The sequence below is a fragment of the Hyperolius riggenbachi genome, chromosome 9 (genome assembly GCF_040937935.1).
Source record: "Hyperolius riggenbachi isolate aHypRig1 chromosome 9, aHypRig1.pri, whole genome shotgun sequence".
NCBI lineage: Eukaryota > Metazoa > Chordata > Amphibia > Anura > Hyperoliidae > Hyperolius > Hyperolius riggenbachi.
The window spans coordinates 277551867-277576392 of record NC_090654.1 but is presented as its reverse complement, the minus strand read 5'-3'; the positions used below and the strand labels follow the sequence as shown (position 1 = coordinate 277576392).

Sequence of the window (24526 nt, the reverse complement as noted above, 5' to 3'; positions counted from 1 at the left end):
GGCCGTTTGGGGCCAAGGGCCCGGTGAATCCTGTCGAACTCCAGGCGTTCAACTGGGATCTGTGGGGTCAGCTCCTGGAACAGCGCTGTTGCAGTGGAGGTAAGGTCCTCGATGAATTCTGGGAGGCCCCGGAGCCGCAGATTACCGCGTCGTGAGCGGTTCTCCGAATCTTCCAGGCTTAGTTTAGTTTCAGCAAGCTCTGATTTGACCTCCGCAAGCTCCTTTTCGTGGGCATTTACTATCGTGGTGTTCTTATCCAGCTTGTCCTCCAGGTCTCCGGTACGGGAGGTGAGGTCCTTGATCTCTTTTTTAAGATGGCTGGTGAGTTTGATCATGGCCGCATCCAATTCTTTGTGCAGCAGGGCTTTAAAACGGTCTAGCATCAAGGAGTCCTTCGGGGTCCAGTCCAGCACTGCTTCAGAGGATCTGTGCCCAGACTTTCTCGAACGGGTGGATGGGCGAGAAGCAACTGTCGCATCGGAGTGGGAAGAAGCTGAGGACGCCATACTTGATGGGCTGCGGCGGCGCCTGGATTTGGATGCTGGAGGGATAGGCGAGCTCTCTCTGGAGGGCTGTGAATTTCGACCCATCAAGGCACGGGGGTGTTAGGGTGCTATCGGTGGAGGAATGAAGTCGGGTGAGTTGCCGGGGCAGCTGCTATAAGTTAGCAAAAGCAGTCGGTCACGCTGGCGGAGCTAAGAAGCGGCCATCTTCACAGCGCGCCAGCCACGCCCCCCTTAATACCGTTAATTTAACATATTTATTATTCTATATTAGATGAAGATGAAGAAATGATTAAAAAAATTGTTATAGACTATATTTTAACATTGCAGCTACTGTATATCCTCGCCCTCTTTCCCTGGCACTTTTATTTAATGTATCAATACATAAATACAGCCTCCACTATTTACAAGGAACGTTTGTGGCCCAGAACCCCCTTATTCATCAAATTTGAAGTGGCATTTCTCTGCAACCATGCCTCCTACAAACTCCAGATTTTAAAGGTTTAAAGGTTCCTGAGATATCATATACCATAGGCACCATATCATATACCATAGGGGATAGGTCTGCAATTTGACAAGGAAGTGGCACGGAGGTCCCCTCCTTGCCCGTCAAAGCTGAGGTCTGTAAGGAGGCATGGTTGCAGAGATATTCCACTTAAAATGTATGTGATGTCTCCCTTGCCACCTCTTTTCCCCGTGCCCCCTTCTGTCCCCCTGTGCCTCCCTCTGTGCCCCTATGCCTTCTTCTTTGCGTCTTTGTGCCTCCTTCGGTCCCCATGTGCCTCCCTCTGTTCTTCTGTCCTACTTTGCTTCCATCTGTCCTCTTTTGTGCCACCTTATGTCTCTTTTTGTGCTTCATTCTGTCTACCTTTGTGCCTCCTTCTGTCTCCCTGTGCCTTCTTCTGTCACCCTTTGTGCCTTCTTCTGTCCCCCTTTTGTACCTACTTCCATCTCCCTTTGTGCCTCCTTCTGTCCATCTGTGCCTCCTTCAGCCCCCCTCTGCTTCCTTCTGCCCCCCTGTGTGCCTCCTTTTTGCACCCATGTGCCTCCTTCTGTCCCCCTTTGTGCCTCCTTCTGTCCACCTTGTGCCTTTTTCTGTCCTCTTGTGCCTACTTCTGTCCCCTTGTGCCTTTTTCTGTCCTCTTGTGCTACCTCTGCCCCGTGCATCTCTTTGTCCCACAATGCCTAGGCTTCTTCTGTTCCAGGTGGAAGAGCAGCACTAGATCTTTTAGATCCTAATTGTAAGAATTGTTTCACAGACTGTAATCTTTATTTGCATTGTCTTCATAACAAGATTAAAGATTAAATATTGAAGTATGTGTATGATTATCATTGTATTATAATTATATATTTTTTACTAAAGTAAAGTAAGTTAGTCCTCATCAAGGAGAGTCCACAATGCAAATGCAATTTTGGCCTTTTTCCTGTTAGTCAATAGAACCATTTGTAATCGCTCTGTGGTAAAAATTCCCTCAGCACGAAAAAAAAAATACAACCCAGCACTGTGAGGTAAAACACACCTATATAGTTGCTCTGAGGTAATATTAACATCACAATAAATAAATTGAACCACTCAGAGGAAAAATTCAGCTCAATAGACGCTTTGAGCTACAACTGCCCTCTGTGTTAACTATCTGAGGTAAAATACAGCTCGAGCTGAAAAAAAAAAGAGATTCCGGTTGAAAAAAACGCCACTTCCAACCGAATAAACCATTAGATCGAATACTTTATTTTTATCTCGTTCTTTTTTCTCAATTTGATTTTTCAGCATATTTGATTATTTTCCCCGGATTTTCGGCCTAAACATTTGAGTATGGTACCTCGAAAACAACTATGATTTTTTCGATCTAACGGGTTAATCGTACAAATTTATCTAATCGAAAAGAAATGAAACAATTGTACCATGTATGGGCACTATGGGCACCATTAGAGCATGCATATTTTTTTTCTTGGGGGGGGGTGTTTGACACAGGACTTCTTGCTTGGAGAGACAAAAAGACTATAAATGGCCCCGCCGGTAGAAAATATACCTGGTCTCTCCAAGATACTCTGGGAGGAGAATTCTGCATCAAAAAAGCCTAGGCTAAACATCCCTGGGAGGGCAGAGCTACATAGCAATGTACAGTAATACAGTATATAGATACAGGAAGTGTTTCTGATGCTGCCTGAAACCTGGAAAATTACCATTAAAGTGGGTATCCTGAATGGATCCATTCTACTATATGTCACTACAGGGCCTCTTTTAGGGTAGAAACCAATGGTAAATACAAAATAAATTGACTGCCAGGAGGAGATCGCCGTCTCTGCCGCAGAACACTCTGCTGTAAAAGACTTTCGCCGGCCCACACTCCATAACAAAAGTTTTATCTTACATTAAAGATAATAAGTTAGCAGGTGAGCGCTGCTTTCAAGTGATTGGCGAGGACTTTGGCAGTGAACTCAGGCAGGCTTTAAAGGGATACTGTAGGGGGGTCGGGGGAAAATGAGCTGAACTTAACCGGGGCTTCTAATGGTTCCCCGCAGACATCCTGCGCCCGCGCAGCCGCTCACCGATGCTCCGGCCCCGCCTCCGGTTCACTTCTGGAATTTCTGACTTTAAAGTCAGAAAACCACTGCGCCTGCGTTGCCGTGTCCTCAATCCCGCTGATGTCATCAAGAGCGCACAGCGCAGGCCCAGTATGGTCTGTGTCTGCGCAGTACACTCCTGGTAAAAAGATATAAGTTTTATGACTAAGATAACAAATACAACTAGTTCACAGCCAGGGTTATTAAAGTGGATCCGAGGTGAACTTTTACTCATTGCATAATTGGGTTCCTTTCCTATTGTTTATAGGGCATTCCTCGAGCCAAATACTTTTTTGTTTTTGTTTTAATACTCTAATTCCCTATAAACGAAATAAACCACGCCCACAGGTTTTCAGAGAGCCTTGGCAGTAGCAAGGGCTCATGGGAGCTCAGTCTGGGCAGGAGGAGGAGGTGTTACTAGCCATTGATTTCAGAGGCAGAGGGGAGCAGGGAGGAGGAGGAGGGATTAGGTTTTTTTCACAGGCTTAGTGATCAAGATACAGATAAGCCTGCCTCTGTGTAATGTTTACAAACAACATGGCTGCTGTCATTGTATCACAGGAAGAAATAATCATATTCTATTAAAGCTGTTTGCAGCTAGATTTTCTGTGTAAACTATCTAAACTTTAGATAAGATATATAGACAAGTTACTTGTTATAGTTAGTTTTTCATCTCGGATCCGCTTTAAAGAGGAACATTAACCAAGGATTGAGCTTCATTCCAATCAGTAGCTGATCCCCCCTTTCCCACCAGAAATCTCAAATAGATCAGCAGGGTCTGTGTGGCTGATATTGTGGTGAAACCCCTCCCACCAGGTCTGGACCAAAGCAAAGGCAAGAGAGGCACCAGCCTCAGGGCGCAGTGTAGGAGGGCGCACAACTCACTCAGCTATCATTCCCCTGTTGTGTTTGAAGCAGAGAGAAATAAGAAAAGAGGATACATGGCAGTGACTGCAAGCCAGATAACTAGAGATTAAAGTGAATCAGAGACGAAGCACCCAAATGTATTTTACCATATACACTCACCTAATGGATTATTAGGAATACCTGTTCAATTTCTCATTAATGCAATTATCTAACCAACCAGTCACATGGCAGTTGCTTCAATGCATTTAGGGGTGTGGCCTTGGTCAAGACAATCTCCTGAACTCCAAACTGAATGTCAGAATTTCTAGGGTTTACAAAGAATGGTGTGAAAAGGGAAAAACATCCAGTATGCGGCAGTCCTGTGGGCAAAAATGCCTCATTGATGCTAGAGGTCAGAGGAGAATGGGCCGACTGATTCAAGCTGATAGAAGAGCAACATTGACTGAAATAACCACTCGTTACAACCGAGGTATGCAGCAAAGCATTTGTGAAGCTACAACATGCACAACCTTGAGGCGGATGGGTTACAACGGCAGAAGACCCCACCGAGTACCACTCCTCTCCACTACAAATAGGAGAAAGAGGCTACAATTGGCACAAGCTCACCAAAATTGGACAGTTGAAGACTGGAAAAATGTTGCCTGGTCTGACGAGTCTTGATAGAGTCAGAATTTGGCGTAAACAGAATGAGAACATGGATCCATCATGCCTTGTTACCACTGTGCAGGCTGGTGGTGGTGGTGTAATGGTGCGGGGGATGTTTTCTTGGCACACTTTAGGCCCCTTAGTGCCAATTGGGCATCATTTAAATGCCACGGGCTACCTGAGCATTGTTTCTGACCATGTCCATCCCTTCATGACCACCATGTACCCATCCTCTGATGGCTCCTTCACCTGCTAGTTCAACCTTGTCTTCACCTGCTGGTGCGGTTGCAACATAATGAAGCAAATGTGCTTTAAAAAACAAGATTTTTCCTCCCAGAATTGAACAATGTGCGGACACAGCCAGACACAAAGGCGTCAATTCACCAGAGGTTACCAACCTGTTTATCTCTTGGGAGGTAATTTACCTCCTGTGATATCTCCAAATAGCAATTCTCCAGAAGTATAGGGGAAAATATCGACAGAGAGAAATGCAAGAGATAAATGTGAGATAAGTATGAGATAAATAAGTGATAGTTAGTAGTTAGTTTTTCTCAAAATCACAATTCACCAGGGAAGAAAGGGGGTGTGGCCATTTGTTATTTTCTTCATCTCTTTATCCCCTGAATGAACCTGGAGATATCGTGGTTTTCACACAGCAGCTGCTGCTGTGGAAGATGGAGCCTTTTGAACTTACTCTGTTAGGCCTGGTGCACACCAAAAACTGCCAGCAGATCCGCAAAATGCTAGCAGATTTTGAAATGCTTTTTCTTATTTTTCTGTAGCGTTTCAGCTAGCATTTTGCGGTTTTGTGAAGCGTTTTTGGTGTAGTAGATTTCATGTATTGTTACAGTAAAGCTGTTACTGAACAGCTACTGTAACAAAAACCGCCTGGCAAACCGCTCTGAAGTGCCTTTTTCAGAGCGGTTTGCGTTTTTCCTATACTTAACATTGAGGCAGAAACGCCTCCGCAATCCAAAATCTGCAGCAGCCCGGGAGTATGCGTTTCTGCAAAACGCCTCCCGCTCTGGTGTGCACCAGCCCATTGAAATACATTACCCAAGCGTATCCGCAGCCGCAAGCGGATCGCAAAACGCAGCCAAACCGCTCTGGTGTGCACTAGACCTTAGAGCTTGCTTCTATTATGAGGAGACGAAGGCGCAGGAGGAGGGTCTGTTTAATCGCCCCTCGTATTTTTCGTGAGAGAACAGTTCTTGATAATTTTACTGAGACAGAGGTGGTGAAGAAGTTCAGACTCACTCGTGATATGATTTATGATATGATGAGCAGTAAAAGGCGGGAATACTCTGGTCAGGTAGTGGTAAAAATCCGCCTCCTACCCACAATGCTTCACTTTGAAGCTTACAGAGAGGAAAAGTATCCCATGTAAATCATTAATACCGATTGCCTAACTCTCTGCTTTCTCACACTTTCCTCATGCATATCTCTCCATTATCCCCTGCTATCGAACACTTTTCTCTCTGTCCTCTCACACTGGTGAATTGACTCCAGAGTGTTAAAATACCTCATGAGATAAACTACCTACCTTTTTTCTCTTAGTAAATCCTCTCTGGTGAATTGACGCCTATGAAATAGATCAGCCATTTTGCATTTGGGGCAACAGACCCGTGATTTTATAATGGAGTAATAAAGTGAAATGCGGCCTGGTTGATATATAGATTTATAAGCTTTCAAACTCCACTTATAAAATGAACAAACAAAAATTAGACCAGAAAGTTGCTGCATAAACTTTATTATGAAAATATTTCTCATCTTAAAAAAAAAACAGCATAGCTAAGGAAACGGCTTATATAATAAGCCAACCTGCAGTGTGTGACCAGGAGGAGCGGGAGATGTCACGTTGCAATGTGAGATAATGGAAGCAATAACATCTTCCTGCAATCTATCACCAGAAAATAAAGCTCATCTACTATCAGGAATAATACTATTCCTTTTACAAACAGTATGCTGTATAAAAATGAACATCCTGCGCAGTGAACATCTAATCTGTAAGGCCAAAATGTCTGCTCTTTAATCGACTTCCTCCATCCTGGATGAATCATCCTCGCCCTCTAGTGGTGGCATGTCTTCCAGCACGGGAGTTGTGTCTTCTTCCATAGTGGCATCCTCTTCATCAATACCTGTGCAAAGGGAAAAAGGCTTAAGAGATTTACAGCATATGCCCATTTGTTAATATTACTTTATACTATATCTAAACTGGCTTAAAGAGACTCTGTAACTTCAAAAAGATCCCCTGGGGGGTACTCACCTCGGGTGGGGGAAGCCTCCAGATCCTAATGAGGCTTCCTACGCCGTCCTCCGTCCCACGGGGGTCTTGCTGCAGCCCACTGAACAGCCAGCGACAGGCCCGACTGTAATTTCAATATTTACCTTGGCTGGCTCCAGCGGGGGCGCTGTGGCTGCTTTTGGCTCCGAAGTAGACGTAAATACCCGATCTCCGTCGGGTCCGCTCTACTGCGCAGGCGCCGGAGACTTGCGCCTGCGCAGTACAGCGGACCCGACGGCGATCGGGTATTTCCGCCTACTTCGGAGCCGACAGCCGTCAGCGCCTGCGCAGGAGCCAGGAAGGTAAATATTACGTCACGGCTGTACGGAGGGCTGCCGCGAGACCCCCGAGGGACGGAGGACGGCGTGGGAAGCCTCATTAGGATCCTGAGGCTTCCCCCACCCGAGGTGAGTACCCCCCAGGGGACGTTTTGCCGTTACAGTTCCTCTTTAAAGAGGAACTCCAGCCTAAACAAACATACTGTCATTAAGTTACATTAGTTATGTTAATTAGAATAGATAGGTAATATAATCTCTTACCCACCCTGGTTTAAAAACAGGCAAATGTTTGTGATTTCATGATGGCAGCCATCTTTTTGGTTGAAAGGAGGTGACAGAGAGCATGAGACACAGTTCCAACTGTCCTGTGTCCTGAGCACCTCTCCCAGTTGCTAGTAAACGTGAATAACAACATAGCAAATCCCATCATGCTCTGCACAGCATCAGGGGAAAAAAGCCTGGGCTTTTTTTCTTTGATGGGTGGAGCTTAGCTAAAAATGATGCTTTGGTAAGAAAAACAAAGTTCTGATGCTGTGAAACTTAAAGAAACACCGAGCCTTTTCAGTACTGCTGAGTAGATTTTTAGTCCGGAGGTTCACTTTAAAGGGAGTCTGAAGTGGAAATAAAAAAAAAAAGATACTCACTTAAGGAGAGGGAAGTCACTGGGTCCTATAGAGCCTTCCTGGTCCCAGGGCCGGTTCTAGTCCCAGTGGGGCCCTGGGGCAAAAGTAACTTGAGGCCCCCCAACCACCCCGACCGCTGCTGGAACCACCCTCCCTTAGCTAACCTCCCACCTGGTATAGACAGCCAAATGTGTCCCCATGATTAGGTAGCCACTCCACCCCCCAGTATAGATAGCCAGATACATACTCCATGATTAGGTGCCCCTTCGTAGTATAGCTAGCCAGATGTGTCCCCCATGATTAGACAACCTTCCCAGAAGAAATAGCCAGATGGTCTCCCGTGGTAGGTAGATAGATAGATATGTGCCCTAACCCCATGATTAGGTAATCACTTCCTCCCTTGATTTATCTGTCAGGATGGAAAATCTAGGTCGATCTGCTGTTGGCAGCACATCGATGGCCTATAGAGTTGCATTGGATCTAATGCTGGGAATACACAGGTCAATTCTGAGCTGATAAGATGGTTAGATAGATCATTTCCGACATGTCCGATCACCGTTCCATCGTTTTGCCGCTCGATTTCTCATTGAAATGAATTGAAAAAGATAAGAAAAACGAGCGGAAGATATGAAAATCGAGCGGGCAAAACGAACGGGCGCAGAATCGAGCGCCAGAATCGACTCGTGTATTCCCAGCATAATGGACCAATAATGCATTTAGATCGATTTCCAATAGATTTGCAATAGATTTCATTCTGAAATCTGTTCCTAGTGTGTGGCACACATCAGATAGATTCCTGTCAGATTGGACTTGACAGGCATCTGACAGAAATCTATTTGATGGTCGAATCTGCTGCAAATCTATAAGTGTATGGCCACCTTAAAGAGACTCTGTAACAACAAAAACCTCCCCTGGGGGGTACTCACCTCGGGTGGGGGAAGTCTCCGGATCCTAATGAGGCTTCCCACGCCGTCCTCTGTCCCACGGGGGTCTCGCTGCAGCCCTCCGAACAGCCGGCGACAGAGCCGACTGTAGCTTCAATATTTACCTTTGCTGGCTCCAGAGGGGGCGCTGTGGCTGCTTTCGGCACGGAAATAGACGGAAATACCCGATCTCCGTCGGGTCCCCTGTACTGCGCAGGCGCCGGAAACTTGCGCCTGCGCAGTAGAGCAGACCCGACTGCGATCGGGTATTTCCGCCTACTTCGGAGCCGACAGCCGTCAGAGCGCCTGCGCAGGAGCCGGGAAGGTAAATATTGACGTCACCGCTGCACGGAGGGCTGCAGCGAGACCCCCGTGGGACAGAGGACGGCGTGGGAAGCCTCATTAGGATCCGGAGGCTTCCCCCACCCGAGGTGAGTACCCCCCAGGGGACGTTTTGTCGTTACAGTTCCTCTTTAATGCTGGGAATACACCATACAATTTTCTGTTAGATTCTACTGTTAGATTTTTCTGTTAGATTTTCTGTTAGAATGCATAATTAGATTATTTTCTGTAGAGAATGGTCATTATCTCTGGTGCGTTGTCTTTTGTTTATCTCCTGCTGAGTAGAACAATGCCTTATTGCTAGGCAGATAGATGATAAGATAGATACATTTCCAACATGTTGAACTTTATCTATCTGGCAGGTAAATCTAACAGAAAATTGTATGGTGTATTCCCAGCATAACACTCACAACAGATTGTTCTATGTGGAATGACTCACCTAAGCCAAGCTTGATCATTCTGTAGATGCGGTTGGCATGCGTCTGTGGGTCTTCCAGGGTGAAGCCAGAGGACAACATGGCCGTTTCAAAGAGAAGAATCACCAGATCTTTCAGGGATTTGTCGTTCTTGTCTGCCTCGGCCTTCTGCCTCAGTGTCTCTATGATTGGATGATCACAGTTGATCTCAAGGTGTTTCTTGGCAGACATATAGCCCATGGTGGAGTTGTCTCTGAGGGCCTGGGCCTTCATGATGCGCTCCATGTTGGCTGTCCACCCGTAGGTGCTGGTGACTATGCAGCATGGGGACTCCACCAGTCTGTTAGAGATCACGACCTGGAAACCACAAAACCCCGGCAGTTACTTACAACTCAAAAGATGTTGGGATTTCACATAGATGTGTTTCAAAGCTGTCCACAATGTTAAAGGATACCCGAGGTGACATGTGACATGATCAGATAGACATGTGTATGTACAGTGCCAAGCACACTAATAACCAGGCTGTGTTCCTTTTTTTCCTTTCTCTGCATGAAAGAGTTAAAAATCAGGTATGTAAGTGGCAGTTTCTGTCCGAGTCTGGACCGGGTCGGATTGAGTCTGACTATATAGCATAACCCTCACTGATTAGTAATAACAGCCATAAAACACTTTCCTGTCAGTAAATGGCTTCTCGGAGCAGGAAAGAGATAAAAAGGGTCAATAATTCACAGATTTGAGCTCTGGCATACTTCAATGAAGGTGTCATTGAGCAGAGACAATGAAGCAGTAAAAATGTAAAAACTAGATTTATATATAAAATAAAGCTGTGGGATAGCTATAAAAAGGGTAATTTTTAGGAGAAGGAGGATAGATACAATTGTTTTTCTCATCAGTTTTTTTTTGGCCTCGGATGTTCTTTAAAGGAGAACCCCGTACAATTTAAAGAGGAACTTTACCAAAAGATAGTAGGGGGAAGAAAAATAAAAGAAGACATGGCAAAGTTAGAAGTTAGACAAATAGAAGATATATCAAGAAATGGCTGATACTAAAGTTGCCATGGAATCCTTTCATGTTATTTGATCCACCGTGAGCCTGAAGGTCAGCATCTTTACTGCTGGCAGACTGGGAAGAGGGAGGGGGGGGAGCAACAGAGAAACTGTCCTTATCTGTAAACACACCCGAGAACAATGTGATACAGGAAACTGTTAAAGTGCATACACACGTCTGATTTTATGCCCGATTGTTGTTCATACCGGACTTGTGAACGACTTGTCATTCAAACAAGGAGTCGTTCAGACTCCTAGTATACACAGACGACAAAACGTTTGAAATGCTAATTACAGCTAATTTACATGTCGTTTGACTGGTCAATGGACTTGATAGAAGAACGGACCAGTATTATAAATCATAGGGATTGGACAAGCACCATCAACCAATAATATATATACAAGGCTAGCAGATATAAACATCAATATATCCAAAAACGTGTGCAGAAAGGCCAAACAAGCACTACAGTTTACTAAAATGGAGAAAAGAGTATGGACCTACAAAAACCACACCACAAGGTATATAGGAGAGTACAAAATAGCCTTTATTATTCCGTATCAGCAATTAAAACCATAAAAACAATAACACAACAAGTGTGTCCATCACCCTGTTCATTATTTGTGTAGGGTGTCTCGATGCACTTCTCAGGCTTTACCACTCCGTTTTCATCACTCACTCTTTCAATTCTCCAGCTTGCCGATGTTTGGATCTGTGCAATGTCTACATGTATATCTACATGTTTGTATTTATCTGTAATAAGTAGTTTTAATATTTTAATCTCTGAGCAATCTAAATATGTGATGATTTAAGCTCTCCTCATAACTAGGGCCCTGTTGTGATGAGAACCATAATTATCTATATTGGATGTGACGCGATTGAGATATCAAAGCTATAGATCAATTATATATGTGATATTGATAAGACTGATTGAAAGAAATCTTCTATTATCTAGCATAGGCGTACAAGGCTGGAGTGGAAATTCTATAGTCCTGCTCTCAGGAATTCTATGCCTAACCATCCCCCCCAGTCAGAAGTTGGTAAGACAGCTGTATCCCATTATGTCTCAAGCCATAGCGTTACAATGAGGCTGTTGGAATACCAGTTTCAACCGGATTGAAACATGTGCTCTCTTTGTGATATATGAGGAGTTAGCTGAAGCAGCTAGGTATGGAAGTCAGCAAATAGAGACTACAGCATTGTTTGAACAAACCAATCATAGATAGCATTGGGACACACTGTGGGGCCAGCCCATTTCTTTATGTAAGGAGTTTTAGGCGGGAGTGGGTCATTCTGCCATTTTCACTTCACAGACACACACATACTTTCATACATACAGACATACAATCAATTTGTTCATTTTTTGTAATCATTTGTAATGTAACCAAGATTTGTACCTTTATTGATTTATATTTTTGAATATTCATGGAAGATCAATAATGTTAAATAAATAACCACATCCTTTTAAATGATTTACTCTGGTCTCTGAAAGACTTTGTTCTTAAAGTACAAATCCCACATTTTAACATTTAACAATGGTGAGCCAGCCACTCGTAAAATAAGATTTACAAAGAACACAGCTAAATCGCAAATTCGTTTCAAAATCGGGGAACGAGCAAAAAAAGGAAGCGGAGCTGTCTTCTTGTGAAACTCTATTGCGTTGAATCTGAAGCAAGGGATGAGACCAGACCAGAGAGGAGATCTGATGATTGACGTCATGTGGGTGATACCAGAAGTCTGTCTGCATAAGGTGACTATGCTTTATTCCCTGTTGAATTAGCTAAAAGTCTTAAAAGTTAGATGAGTGCCCAAAGTTGTTAAAGAAATAAAGAATATTTGTTAGTTAATTAGGGAAATAGTTACTTAGAGTTTGCTAAAATGAACAGCATGCAAAAGGAATGTTCTTATCATTCCTATGTAAAATGCCTTAGTGGTAGCAGACAGGATGCAGACTTCGTTAATGGTATTGTTTATTTAAAGATGCAGATATTTTTGTCTACAAAGCTGCAAGCTAAATTTGGGAAAAAATGGTTTAAATTGAAGCTTAAGATAGTGTAATTGGATCATAGGAGTAGATTTAGCATATTAGCTTCTATAAGTAAAGTAAGGGTTTTGTATTTATGCTAATTGGCTACTTGTGTAAAAGAAAATGTGTAAGCCATGAATAAGTGACAGTTTATATAAAAAGGAAATATATCTGTAATAATGGTTTATTAGAAGCGCAGTAATCCTGAAAGCCAGGGAAAAATAAAACGTTTCTGGTTACCAAAATGACATGTATCAGCAGCAGAAGTAGCAACAGGTTTCATATGACAGCTATTCTAGTAGGAATGTAAAATCATTGCAGATGTCACATAAAAGTATTTGTATTGCAAGCTATATATGTTATGAAAATTTCATTCAAGTTTCAGAGTTGTCCTATTTTTCCATTTGAGTTTTGATAAAAAGTATAAATATAGTCACTAATATAATAATTGATATTAAAAAAAAAAAAAAATAATTAATTAAAATTAGCTTATTATAAGGTTGCATAGGAGAATTAATCACCATAGTTTAATGATAGACATATCTGTTTCTGTATTAGAGGATTGATGAGGATATGGTGATAAGGGTAAGCATTCATAAGTAAGATGTGATTGCTTGTGTCCATAGATGACAGATATATATTTTGACAATCGATTTACACAAAAGTTGATAATATAAGTTTTTTTAAGTTATAGGTTTAGTCAGGAGGTTATTCTTAGTGAGTTTATTGTGAAATAAAGAGATTTGGTTTAATTTTGATTAAATAAAGCTGAATTGTTGCAAATAACGATTGCATCAATTACATAAGAATTTGATCTGTGATGTATAAATAAATTTGGTAGCTCATGACTATAGTTATTATATTTAGATGAGTTTGACAGTTTATAAGGTAAAGATATATTTTTAAAAGACAATATGTGTGTTCAGTCTAATGTGAGTGATGATTGGAAATATGATCAGGATATATATGTGCTGAATGCTCAGTCCCATAAGTGATTGGTCATGAATAAGTATATCTTTATACTTATATATGCATTATTTTTGTAAAGATCTGTTTTTCTTTACCGGAGGAGAAATGGGAATTTATAAAAATATAATTGATGAATGGTGACAGGTGGTTTCATATCTTTTCCGGTCAGAGGTGTGAAATCAGTTGTGCCAGTTCAAATTATTGGTATACAAGGGACTTGGTGTTGGTATATCAAATATCTGAAATAAAATTGTATACTTTGGTCATTGCTGTAGATTATTAATACAGTAATGTATGCACTGATATTTTAGACTGTACACAATATATTAAAATTCAAGGAAATTTAAAAATTAAACGTTTAAAGGACAACAGGTTAAAGCAGAACTCTGATAAAAGTTATTGGTTGTGAATTCTATATGTGTTTATGTGATAATATTTTTTTTATTTCCCTTTTATGATTTGGTGTACACATGTATTCTATCTCCTTAATTATTAAATTTTGTTTCCTGAGAAGTATGTGAAGAGAATCAGAGATGGTGGTGATTTCCTTCCTTTCTGTAAATTGATGAAAATTGAGGTACAATATTGAATGGGATATTGGATTTAAAAGTAATTCGAGTATCAGTTATTTATAGGAAAGTGGATTTCATGTTTCCTTGAGTTTATTTTGGATACTAGCAATTGGTTACATCAGTTGCAATGTATTTTAGTAGATGGTCATTTTAAATAAAAATTAAAGAAAAGTTTTCAAGTTAAGTTTTAGTGACATAGAAATGTTTCAGCAGAAGCTGTTTAGGAAATGCTTTCCTCTGTTTGTATAAGAAACAGTGGCATCTATGTCAAAGCGAGAGTAGGGTTAATTAAGAACAGCTGGAGTCCTGTAATCTGAAGCCATTAGCTGTCACTCAAACTGCATGAGTAAAGATATGTAAGAAGTTTTTATAAATAAAGTATTGATCATTTTTGAGATATCATTGTGAAAGAAATGTAAGGGTATCATTTAGTTACTTGCAACTTGCGCACACACACAGCAGGTATACTAATAATGACATATACACATGAGATTAGCATGTTATATAAACGCACACACACATATTAACATGCTGTTACACATTTACATAAGAGAATATAACTTTGTTGTCCTCACAATAAAGTGTGAAGGATGGTTTTAAGATGACATTGTGTTTTTTTTTTATTTTATTGAGCTTTATTTTAAGGTTTATCTAAGGTTATGAAACTTATGTTTATTAGATAAACGAGATTTATTAAAGTTCATGGTTTGTGTCCTCATCAAAGGATTGCAATTTAGACAATGTCATATGAGTTTGTTGTTCAAAGGGGGAACAAAAAGTTTAAAGTTATTTTCTTGAAATAAGATCATTGATACCATATTTTTTAATTATAGATGTATCTCTAAAGATTGATTGACGTAAAAGGTCACATGCAGAAATGGCGAAAATTACAAGGCTTTCACATGCTAACGAGCCTATTGAGAGGAGATTCCATGCTTCCATTGATAAAGGAATGAACAGAAGTGCTTGAAGACATGAAGAGTTTTTTTTTCTTTTCCCTCCCCACTTTTCATGAACTGAACTGAGAATCTAATATCTTTACACACATATAATTTTTAATTTGACACACATGAAAAAGACATTTTTGGTGTTTTGAGTTTAATTGTTTGTTTTATTTGTTACAGAACAGAATTAGATTTTATGTGATATTTTCATAAGGTAATGAAAAAGTTTAGGAAAAATATTGATAAGAACAGAAAAGGTTTTTAAGGAAAGTTTTTTTTTATCCAATAGTTTATAGATCCTTTCATTTTTTTAAAAAAAATAAGGTAAATTTTTGATTAATGTTTCGAAATTGATATTTTTGATAGAAAGGGGTTTCCATAATATATCTGGTATGCAAAGTTGTTTTGAGAGTTTGATCAAAATATTAGAAAAGGAATTTTAGATGGTGCAAAGATCATTGATATAATTAATGGGTTGTATTAAGAAACTTTGAAATCTGATTTAAAGATATTAAGGCTTGTCAGAAAGCAAAAGGCTTGTCAAAAAGCAAAGGGCTAGTTAGATAGCATAATAAACTGTTAATGTAAATCAGATGATGAGAAGGTATCATTATACACATTGCATCAGTATTATGTCCTTAAATGACACATTTTTATGATTTAATATTTTTAATTTTGATTAATAATGGAAACCATATTTGATTAGGATATGTTTGAAACTTCAAACTGCATATATTTTATAGATATTTCCAAACAGTAATACAAACTTTTTAAGGAGGTATGACATAATTGAAGAATACAGGTATACATTAATTCATATTGATTTGGGATGGATAAGTGATATGAATTCCACCAAGATGAATGAATAATATTTTAATGATATTAGTAGTTGTAAGGCAATACATCTGATTATTATGTAACATTATTAGGTAATCCAGTTAATTATATACATTATTAGGATTGTTTTTATAAACAGGGTTTTATGATCATTTTAAAATGGAAGAAAAAGTAATGAAATTCAAAGTTTAGATTTGTCATCATGCTTGCATGTTTAGTTTAAGGGTATTAGTTTAATTTTAAGAAGAATCTACCGTTTTTGTCAAAGGTAAAATTCCCTATACAACAGGATGTGAAAGGGTTAACACACACTGTTTCAATTACACATGAGAGTACAGAAGAAGTTGCTGTTTAAGTTAAGTCCAGCAAGGCAGAGGTTAAGAGTTTTTTTTTTCTTTTACAGTTCATTCACAAGGGATGTATGAAGAGCATATACATGCAATTAGTTTAAATAAAAGTTATTAATTTGTCTAAAAATTTAGGGGTAGCAAAATTTGAAGGTAATTATTAATGAAAGGGGACAAAATATGATTGTTAAAATTTTGACAATGATTAAAATATACTAATGTATTTATAGAAGTGAAAGTAATTTTAATATAAGATTTTACTTCTATAAAGGGGGAAATGTAATAAGTAGTTTTAATATTTTAATCTCTGAGCAATCTAAATATGTGATGATTTAAGCTCTCCTCATAACTAGGGCCCTGTTGTGATGAGAACCATAATTATCTATATTGGATGTGACGCGATTGAGATATCAAAGCTATAGATCAATTATATATGTGATATTGATAAGACTGATTGAAAGAAATCTTCTATTATCTAGCATAGGCGTACAAGGCTGGAGTGGAAATTCTATAGTCCTGCTCTCAGGAATTCTATGCCTAACCATCCCCCCCAGTCAGAAGTTGGTAAGACAGCTGTATCCCATTATGTCTCAAGCCATAGCGTTACAATGAGGCTGTTGGAATACCAGTTTCAACCGGATTGAAACATGTGCTCTCTTTGTGATATATGAGGAGTTAGCTGAAGCAGCTAGGTATGGAAGTCAGCAAATAGAGACTACAGCATTGTTTGAACAAACCAATCATAGATAGCATTGGGACACACTGTGGGGCCAGCCCATTTCTTTATGTAAGGAGTTTTAGGCGGGAGTGGGTCATTCTGCCATTTTCACTTCACAGACACACACATACTTTCATACATACAGACATACAATCAATTTGTTCATTTTTTGTAATCATTTGTAATGTAACCAAGATTTGTACCTTTATTGATTTATATTTTTGAATATTCATGGAAGATCAATAATGTTAAATAAATAACCACATCCTTTTAAATGATTTACTCTGGTCTCTGAAAGACTTTGTTCTTAAAGTACAAATCCCACATTTTAACTTTTAACATTATCATACAGTGTATACTGAGGGCATTATTACCTATGTTGTGTTATTGTTTTTATGGTTTTAATTGCTGATATGAAATAATAAAGGCTATTTTGTACTTTCCTATATACCTTGTGGTGCGGTTTTTCTCCATTTTAGAGAACAATGGACCAGGCCAAATGACTGATCAAACAACTTGTTGTTTGAATGTCTTTTAAGGCTCGTACACACGTCGGATTTTTCCAAACAACCTGTTGTTTGGATGTTTAAACGTCCGGTCGTTTGGACGTCAAATCGGGCGTGTGTACGGTCGTGGTCGTTCAGCTGATAAGACGGGTTTTGACGGATCCGCTTGGCAGATCGTTCAAATCCAGTCAGTTATCAGCTGAATGCCCGACCATACACACGCCCGATTTGACGTCCAAACGACCGAACTTTTAAACATCCAAACGACCGGCAGTTTGGAAAAATCCGACGTGTGTATGTACCTTTAGTGTCAAAGTAATAGACTTTCAAACAACAAGTTGTTTGTACACATGTACGGACCTAAAGGTTGTGTGAACGACAGTTAGATCCGCTAAGTGGATCAGTCAAAACTGCTGCTATCAGTCTACCAAACTATTGTTTGAACGACCGGTTTGTACGACAAGTCGTTCAGAAATATCAGACGTGTGTATGTACCTTTAGGGCCATGGCCATGGCCATATATTGACTGATATTGTGGTGAATTAAACCTCTCCCACAGTGTGATGTACACTGTGGGAGAGGTTTAATTCACCACAATATCAGTCACACAGACATCCCTGATGTTCTGTTGGAGAATAGGTAAAGATTTCTCATGGGAAAGGGAGTATCTGCAATAGATTGGGATGACGTTCAATCCTGGGTTAAACTTCCTATTTGAATAGGCTGGGCATTCAATAGGAAACACAGTTGTATTGTATGCCTGTTAAAAATCATGCCCCTCAAAAGGTATCACCTGCAGAATTTTTGAAGGGAAGGTTCAGGGAGGGTGGTTAAAAAATAAAAATCAATTTCCACTTACCTGGGGCTTCCTCCAGTCCGTGGCAGGCAGGAGGTGCCCTCACCGCCGCTCCGCAGGCTCCCGGTGGTCTCCTGTGGCCAACCCGACCTGGCCAGGCCGGCTGCCAGGTTGGGCTCTTCTGCGCTCCAAGGCCCGGCACTTCTGCGTCCCATGCCGGCGCGCTGACGTCATCGGACGTCCTCCGGGCTGTACTGCGCAGGCGCAGTAGTTCTGCGCCTGCGCAGTAGAGCCCGGAGGACGTCCGATGACGTCAGCTCGCCGGCGTGGGACGCAGAAGTGCCGGGCCTTGGAGCGCAGAAGAGTCCGACCTGGCAGCCGGCCTGGCCAGGCCACCGGAGACCACCGGGAGCCTGCGGAGCGGTGGCGAGGGCATCTCCTGCCTGCCACGGGCTGGAGGAAGCCCCAGGTAAGTGGAAATTGATTTTTATTTTTTAGCCACCCTCCCTGAACCTTCCCTTTAAATGCTCCTTCTAGCTGATTAGCCAACTCTCTGATATGAAGGAGCCAGGGAGGAAGAGTGAGAGGAGCGTTTTACTCGCAAATAATGCTGTATTTTTAAACGCAAGAACGTGGCTGGGCTCTGCCTGGGCAGGAGCTGCTTATTAGGGGCGGTCAATGAGATGCAAATAATTTTGGTTTGATGCAGCATTATGCACATTTTGTATGCATATTTATGCAACGTGAAAATGAACCAATTACAGGTAAAATTTGATGGATCAATTCTCAAGCTGCATAAATTTGCAAACACAATTTGCATAATCCTGCATCAACCCAATATTATTTGCATTTCATTGACCATCCCTACTGCTTATCAGGCCAATTTTTCACGGACAGTTGATAGGCAGAGAAATGCCTCTCAAACTCTCACAACTGCTTGCTGCCTGGTAACTGCTCACTGCTTCCTGCTCATTGCTGCTGGGCAACTGCTTGCTGAGCACACAGTTCAACTGTCCGTGGAAAAGAGGCCTCGCTGTTGGCAGGGGTGAAAAACATACTTTAAGGGCTGGTGCACACCGAGCGGCTTTTTGGGCGTTTTCAGATCCGCTTGCGGCTGCGGATCTGCTTGGTCAATGTATCTCAATGGGGTGGTGCACACCAGAGCGGCAGGCGTTTTGCAGAAACGAAAAATGCCTGGGTGAGGCATTTTTTGGATTGCGGATGCGTTTCTGCCTCAATGTTAAGTATAGGAAAAACGCAAACCGCTCTGAAAAACGGCACTTCAGAGCGGTTTTGCAGGCGTTTTTGTTACAGAAGCTGTTCAGTAACAGCTTTACTGTAACAATATATGAAATCTACTATACTGAAAACCGCAGCAGCAATCCGCAAAACGCTAGCAAAACGCCATAGAAAAATAAAAAAAAGCGTTTAAAAATCTGCTAGCATTTTGCGGATCTGCTAGCGGGTTTTGGTGTGCACCAGCCCTAAAAGTCCATTTAAACTCACACAATTGTACACAATTTTTGAAAACAAAAATATTATGATTAGGACAGGAGAAAAACAGTATTGAAAAATGAATTGTCACAATATATAAACGGTGGTGTAACATACCGTAAAGTTGTACTTTAAGAATAGAACGTCTGGCCATGCAGCTAGTTTAGTTATAAGCATTACTCGGAAGGGATAAAACCAACTCACCTTCTCCACCTTTTTGTCCAGAATGTCTTTTATGACCTTGAGGAGTTCCTCGAATTTGGCTTTCTTCTCTTCCATCTTCTTCTTCTCCTCATCGTCTTCCGGGAGCTCCAGGCCCTCTTTACTGACCGACACCAAAGTTTTGCCATCAAACTCCTTTAATTGTTGCACGCCATACTCATCAATGGGCTCCGTCATGTAGAGGACCTCAAGGCCATGTTTCCGAAGCCTCTCCACAAAGGAGGAATTGGCCACCTGTTCCCTGGTCTCACCTGCACCAGACAAGGAATCAGAGGAGAGCGTGAAGAACACACGAGGTGACAATATATAGACCTCACCCAAAAATAAGTCACACCAGAAGAAGACAACCTGGCCAGGGCTTACCTGTGATGTAGTAGATGTGTTTCTGGTTTTCCTTCATGCGCGATACATATTCTGCCAGGGAAATCATCTCATCTCCAGAAACTGAGGAGTGATAACGCAACAGTTCTGAAAGCTTCTTACGGTTCTGAGTGTCCTCATGGATTCCAAGCTGTAGAATGGGAGTGTGTGTGTGTGTATATATATATATATATATATATATATATATATATATATATATATATTTGAGTTATAAGTCTTAAAGGCCAAAATGCCGGTTCATATAAGTAACATCAAGCTTCACTTGACCAAATTTAGCAAGTCTAAGTACCAAAAAGGTTTCCAACTTACATCCAAATTATCTATATGCTTTGAATCCGTAGGATGCCGTTTATTGGCTAACGTTAAAAAAAAAAAAAAAACATTTTAAATTTAAAATGTTCTTTTCCTGATTCAAAGACGTTCTTTTATGACTGGTGGCTAACACAGTACAACACCCTTCTTATAAGGGGGCCTCATCCAATTCACTTTTTATCCTAGGTTTTTTCCTAGATGATATTTTCACATCTTATCCATAAAATGCCTTTTAAAGAGTAACTGTCAGGCTGCAAAAGCTAATTTAAACCTCTATTCTTCTGTGTTAAACCGTTTAGAAGGAAGCCAAAAAGGCAATACTGAAATTAAAAATCTCTCTTACTTTGATTTTTGCTGAACAGCAAGGCTCTTTATTCCCAAGCTCCTAAGGTGGCCGGCAGGCCGCATAACAGATACTGCAAAGCATGCTGGGGCTGCTTCTTCTCCCTACTGCACTCCCTTGATCCTCCCCTTCATTTCCCTATCCCGCCCTAAGGCTGCTTTCACAGTGAGAAGTTACAGGCTCATGTTACAGCAGCTTATATTTTGCAGCCCAGCTCACAGCACTGAAAAATCAATGTGCTGTTCACAGGGCACATGTTCCAAAGTTAGAGTATACTGCACAGTCCGGTATTGTTCCTAGCCACATGGCTAATTAATATTCACTGCACAGTAGTGTTGTCCGGATCATGAACCATTAAGATCCTGAGCTTTTTTGTGAGTCGAATCATCAGGAAGCAGGGTAAGGGAGGATATTAAATCACAATTGGCTTCTTACAAGACAGTCAAACATGGAACCTGCCATGAGCTGTCAGGAGCATCAATCTCTGCAAATACTATATAAAAATTCTGTGAAATCCAAACGTGGACAGTTAAATGCATATGTAATGTAAGTACAGCCAATCTTTAGCTACTGATACTGAAAAAGACGCCTTAGAGGGGATCTAATTAACATGTATAAATACATCAGAGGGCAATACAATAGCTTGGCGGATGAGCTTTTTGTCCCTAGGCCTTCTCAAAGGACTAGAGGACATGATCTGCGCATGGAGGAAAAACGTTTTAGCCATTTTTTTAGGAAAGGGTTCTTTACAGTAAGAGTGATTAAGATGTGGAATGCATTGCCACAGGAAGTAGTTATGGCAAACTCTATACCTGCATTTAAAGGGGGCTTAGATGCTTTCCTTGCATTGAAAGACATCCATGGCTACAATTACTAGGTAATGCCTAATGATGTTGATCCAGGGATTTTATCTGATTGCCATCTGGAGTCGGGAAGGAATTTTTCCCTTTAGGGGCTAATTGGACCATGCCTTGTAAGGGTTTTTTTCGCCTCCCTCTGGATCAACAGGGATATGTGAGGGAGCTGGCTGGAGTTGTACTTTATACTGGTTGAACTCGATGGACGTATGTCTTTTTTCAACCAAAATAACTATGTAACTATGTAACTATGATATATGTGTTTTTTTTCTCTGAGACCCTATACCTAACAGCTCCTCTTTAAGCCATCAGCAAGCAAGAAAATACTCAGAATAATTATAACAAAAACAAAAATAAAAATTTGCTTTCCTAAAACAGAAAGAATTTGCGATAATTCAGGTTGGAGTGAGCTCGAGATGTCTCCCAGAGCACCACTGCTGAATATATGCAAATTAACCATTGTACCCTTAGAAGCTAAACACACCTCCAGAACCGCTGGAATGCAATGATGTGTCAGCTTGTTAAATTGTACAGAGCCATAATAATCCAACATGCATACAGACTGTTTCGGATTGTTTGATCCTCATCAGTGCATGGCATGGATTAATTTGGCTCTATGGAGTAGGGCTTGTAAACCGAGAGGTACAGACTAACCAGCAAGCTCATGGTGACCCAGAACTCATTGGGGTGTGTAAGGGACTACAATGGTCCTAAAAGCCCCCTTACTAAGATAATTATGGCAGTACTTTTTCACCTACTCTTTGGTACTTTGTCAATTACAGAGTGCAAAAATTATTTTAAATAGAGGACAAAAAATTATCTCCAAGAACCCTTAGGAGAAAAGAGTGAATTGGATTACACCCAAAGTTTCACCTTCATCGTATGTTTAAAATAACCTTTCGGCACTAGGCAATTGAAAAAGTACAAAAGTAGGTGAAAAAGTACTAAACATTATTCTGAGTATTTTCTTGCCTGCTTTTGGCTTTAAAGGCATTGTATTGACAAGTTTAAAAATATCATCTAGGAGAAAACTCAGGAGAAAAAGTTAATTGAATAAGGCCCGAAGTGAATTGGATTGAGAGCAGTTTGAAGGACCCATAAGTATGCTCAGGGTCAGGGATCTAGCAAAGGGAGGTTGTACGTTGGATAAGTAATCTTTTAAAAACTACTGTATAAGTGTTCAACTACAATTACTCAACTGCACTTGAGATCCTCCTACCTTAATGTTCTTGGAGAACTGTTCATAGAACTTCTTGTAGGTCTCTTTGTCCTCTGCAAGCTCCGTAAAGAGTTCCAGACATTTCTTCACCAGATTTTTCCGAATGACCTTGAGAATTTTACTCTGTTGCAGCATCTCACGGGAAATGTTCAGGGGGAGGTCTTCTGAGTCCACCACACCTTTGATAAAGTCTGCAGGACAGAACATGGTTAGATAATTGGTAAGTAAAATAATAGAATTACCAACTAATACTGATAATCTTGAAATGTATTTAGAGCACAGTGTAGGGTTTTTTTTGTTGTTGTTGTATTTCTAACTATGCATTTTCTCTTGCTCTCTGCCCTTGTGATGGTGGTCATCAGAAAGGACATGAGTGGATTCCAAAGTTTAACAGTTGCCATAGTAGCGGAATCTTGGGACCAGTTTCTACAGTGGGCAATGGGCATATGTTCCTGTGAAACCTCTCCAAAGTGGGATTCCGCCCCCCCCCCCCTATATACTGTACATAAAAATACATTTGCCCAAACATTCACTCTTTCAACATGCTTGCCATCAGGACTGGAATTAGGTGAAATTGGGCACTAAGTGAAAATAAATATGTCCCCATCCCTGGTATTAAGTGGCCTTCGTGCCCCTCCTCTCCCTATTATTTTGGCCTTTGTACTCCCAACACCCCCATCCCACACACAGTATTAGCTGGCTTATCTGCCCCCCCCCCCTCCCTCATATAGACGTATTAGGTGACCATTGCCTCTCCCCAATAATGCAGAATGCACAGTAGAGCCTCATATCTCAGCTGTCCTGTTCCTAACTCCCTACTTTTTTTCTGCAGTTTGTCCTGGTTTCTAATAGACGTAGGAATGTAATGAATGAATGTGAATGAATGACTGTGAATGTAATCAGGTGTGACTTCTCTTAACTGTTTGAAGTACAGTGTCCTATTTTCAACCCACCCCCCTGCAAGCTTTTGTTTGCTCATTGCTACTGCTAAATACAGCAGTTGTTATCTGCCTGCTCTTTCTGTGGACAGCACAGCAGGCCATGGAAGGAGGGGATCAAGCCTCTAACAAACATTTACATTTTTTATGAATGAGCCGCTTTGTTAGCATGCATTTTAAATGGGCTATTGAGATGCCCTGAGGGCTAAAAATGCTGCTCGGTTCACTTTAAGCTTCCTATATTTCCTCACTACCGCCTCTTCACTTATCCCTGTAGGCATGTGTGCCCTGACATACCATGCCAGGGAGTCTCAGGGACAGAGGGGCCACTGGGTGGAGCCAAGGAGGTGGTAGGATGAGGAAGTAACAAGGAAGAGCACACCAGCTGGACAGGTGAGGTAAGAAGCTCCACTGTGGCCTCTGCCTTAACCCTCATGTGTCACCCCTCTGATGGTGGCACCAAGATGCTCACCACACCCCTTCGCCACTCCCCCTTAGTAATGCTGAAAGATAAGAAACTTGGGGGCCCTGAAGGGCTCTGTGGCAGTTGTCCAG

At 41.1% G+C, this 24526-nt stretch overlaps 1 protein-coding gene across 1 annotated transcript in view; it reads right to left on the bottom strand.

Moving 5' to 3' along the window:
- Nucleotides 1–6322: 6322 nt before the first annotated feature.
- HSP90AA1 (heat shock protein 90 alpha family class A member 1) overlaps nt 6323–24526 on the bottom strand; it is a 35340-nt gene continuing 17136 nt past the window's right edge. Inside the window, exons 7-11 of the mRNA XM_068254642.1 lie at nt 23034–23224; nt 20285–20432; nt 19904–20172; nt 9470–9803; nt 6323–6718 (exon numbers count right to left, since the gene is read on the bottom strand). Of these exons, the coding sequence (XP_068110743.1) occupies nt 6609–6718; nt 9470–9803; nt 19904–20172; nt 20285–20432; nt 23034–23224 (1052 nt within the window). The 3' untranslated portion in view covers nt 6323–6608. The remainder of the gene's footprint in view (nt 6719–9469; nt 9804–19903; nt 20173–20284; nt 20433–23033; nt 23225–24526) is intronic.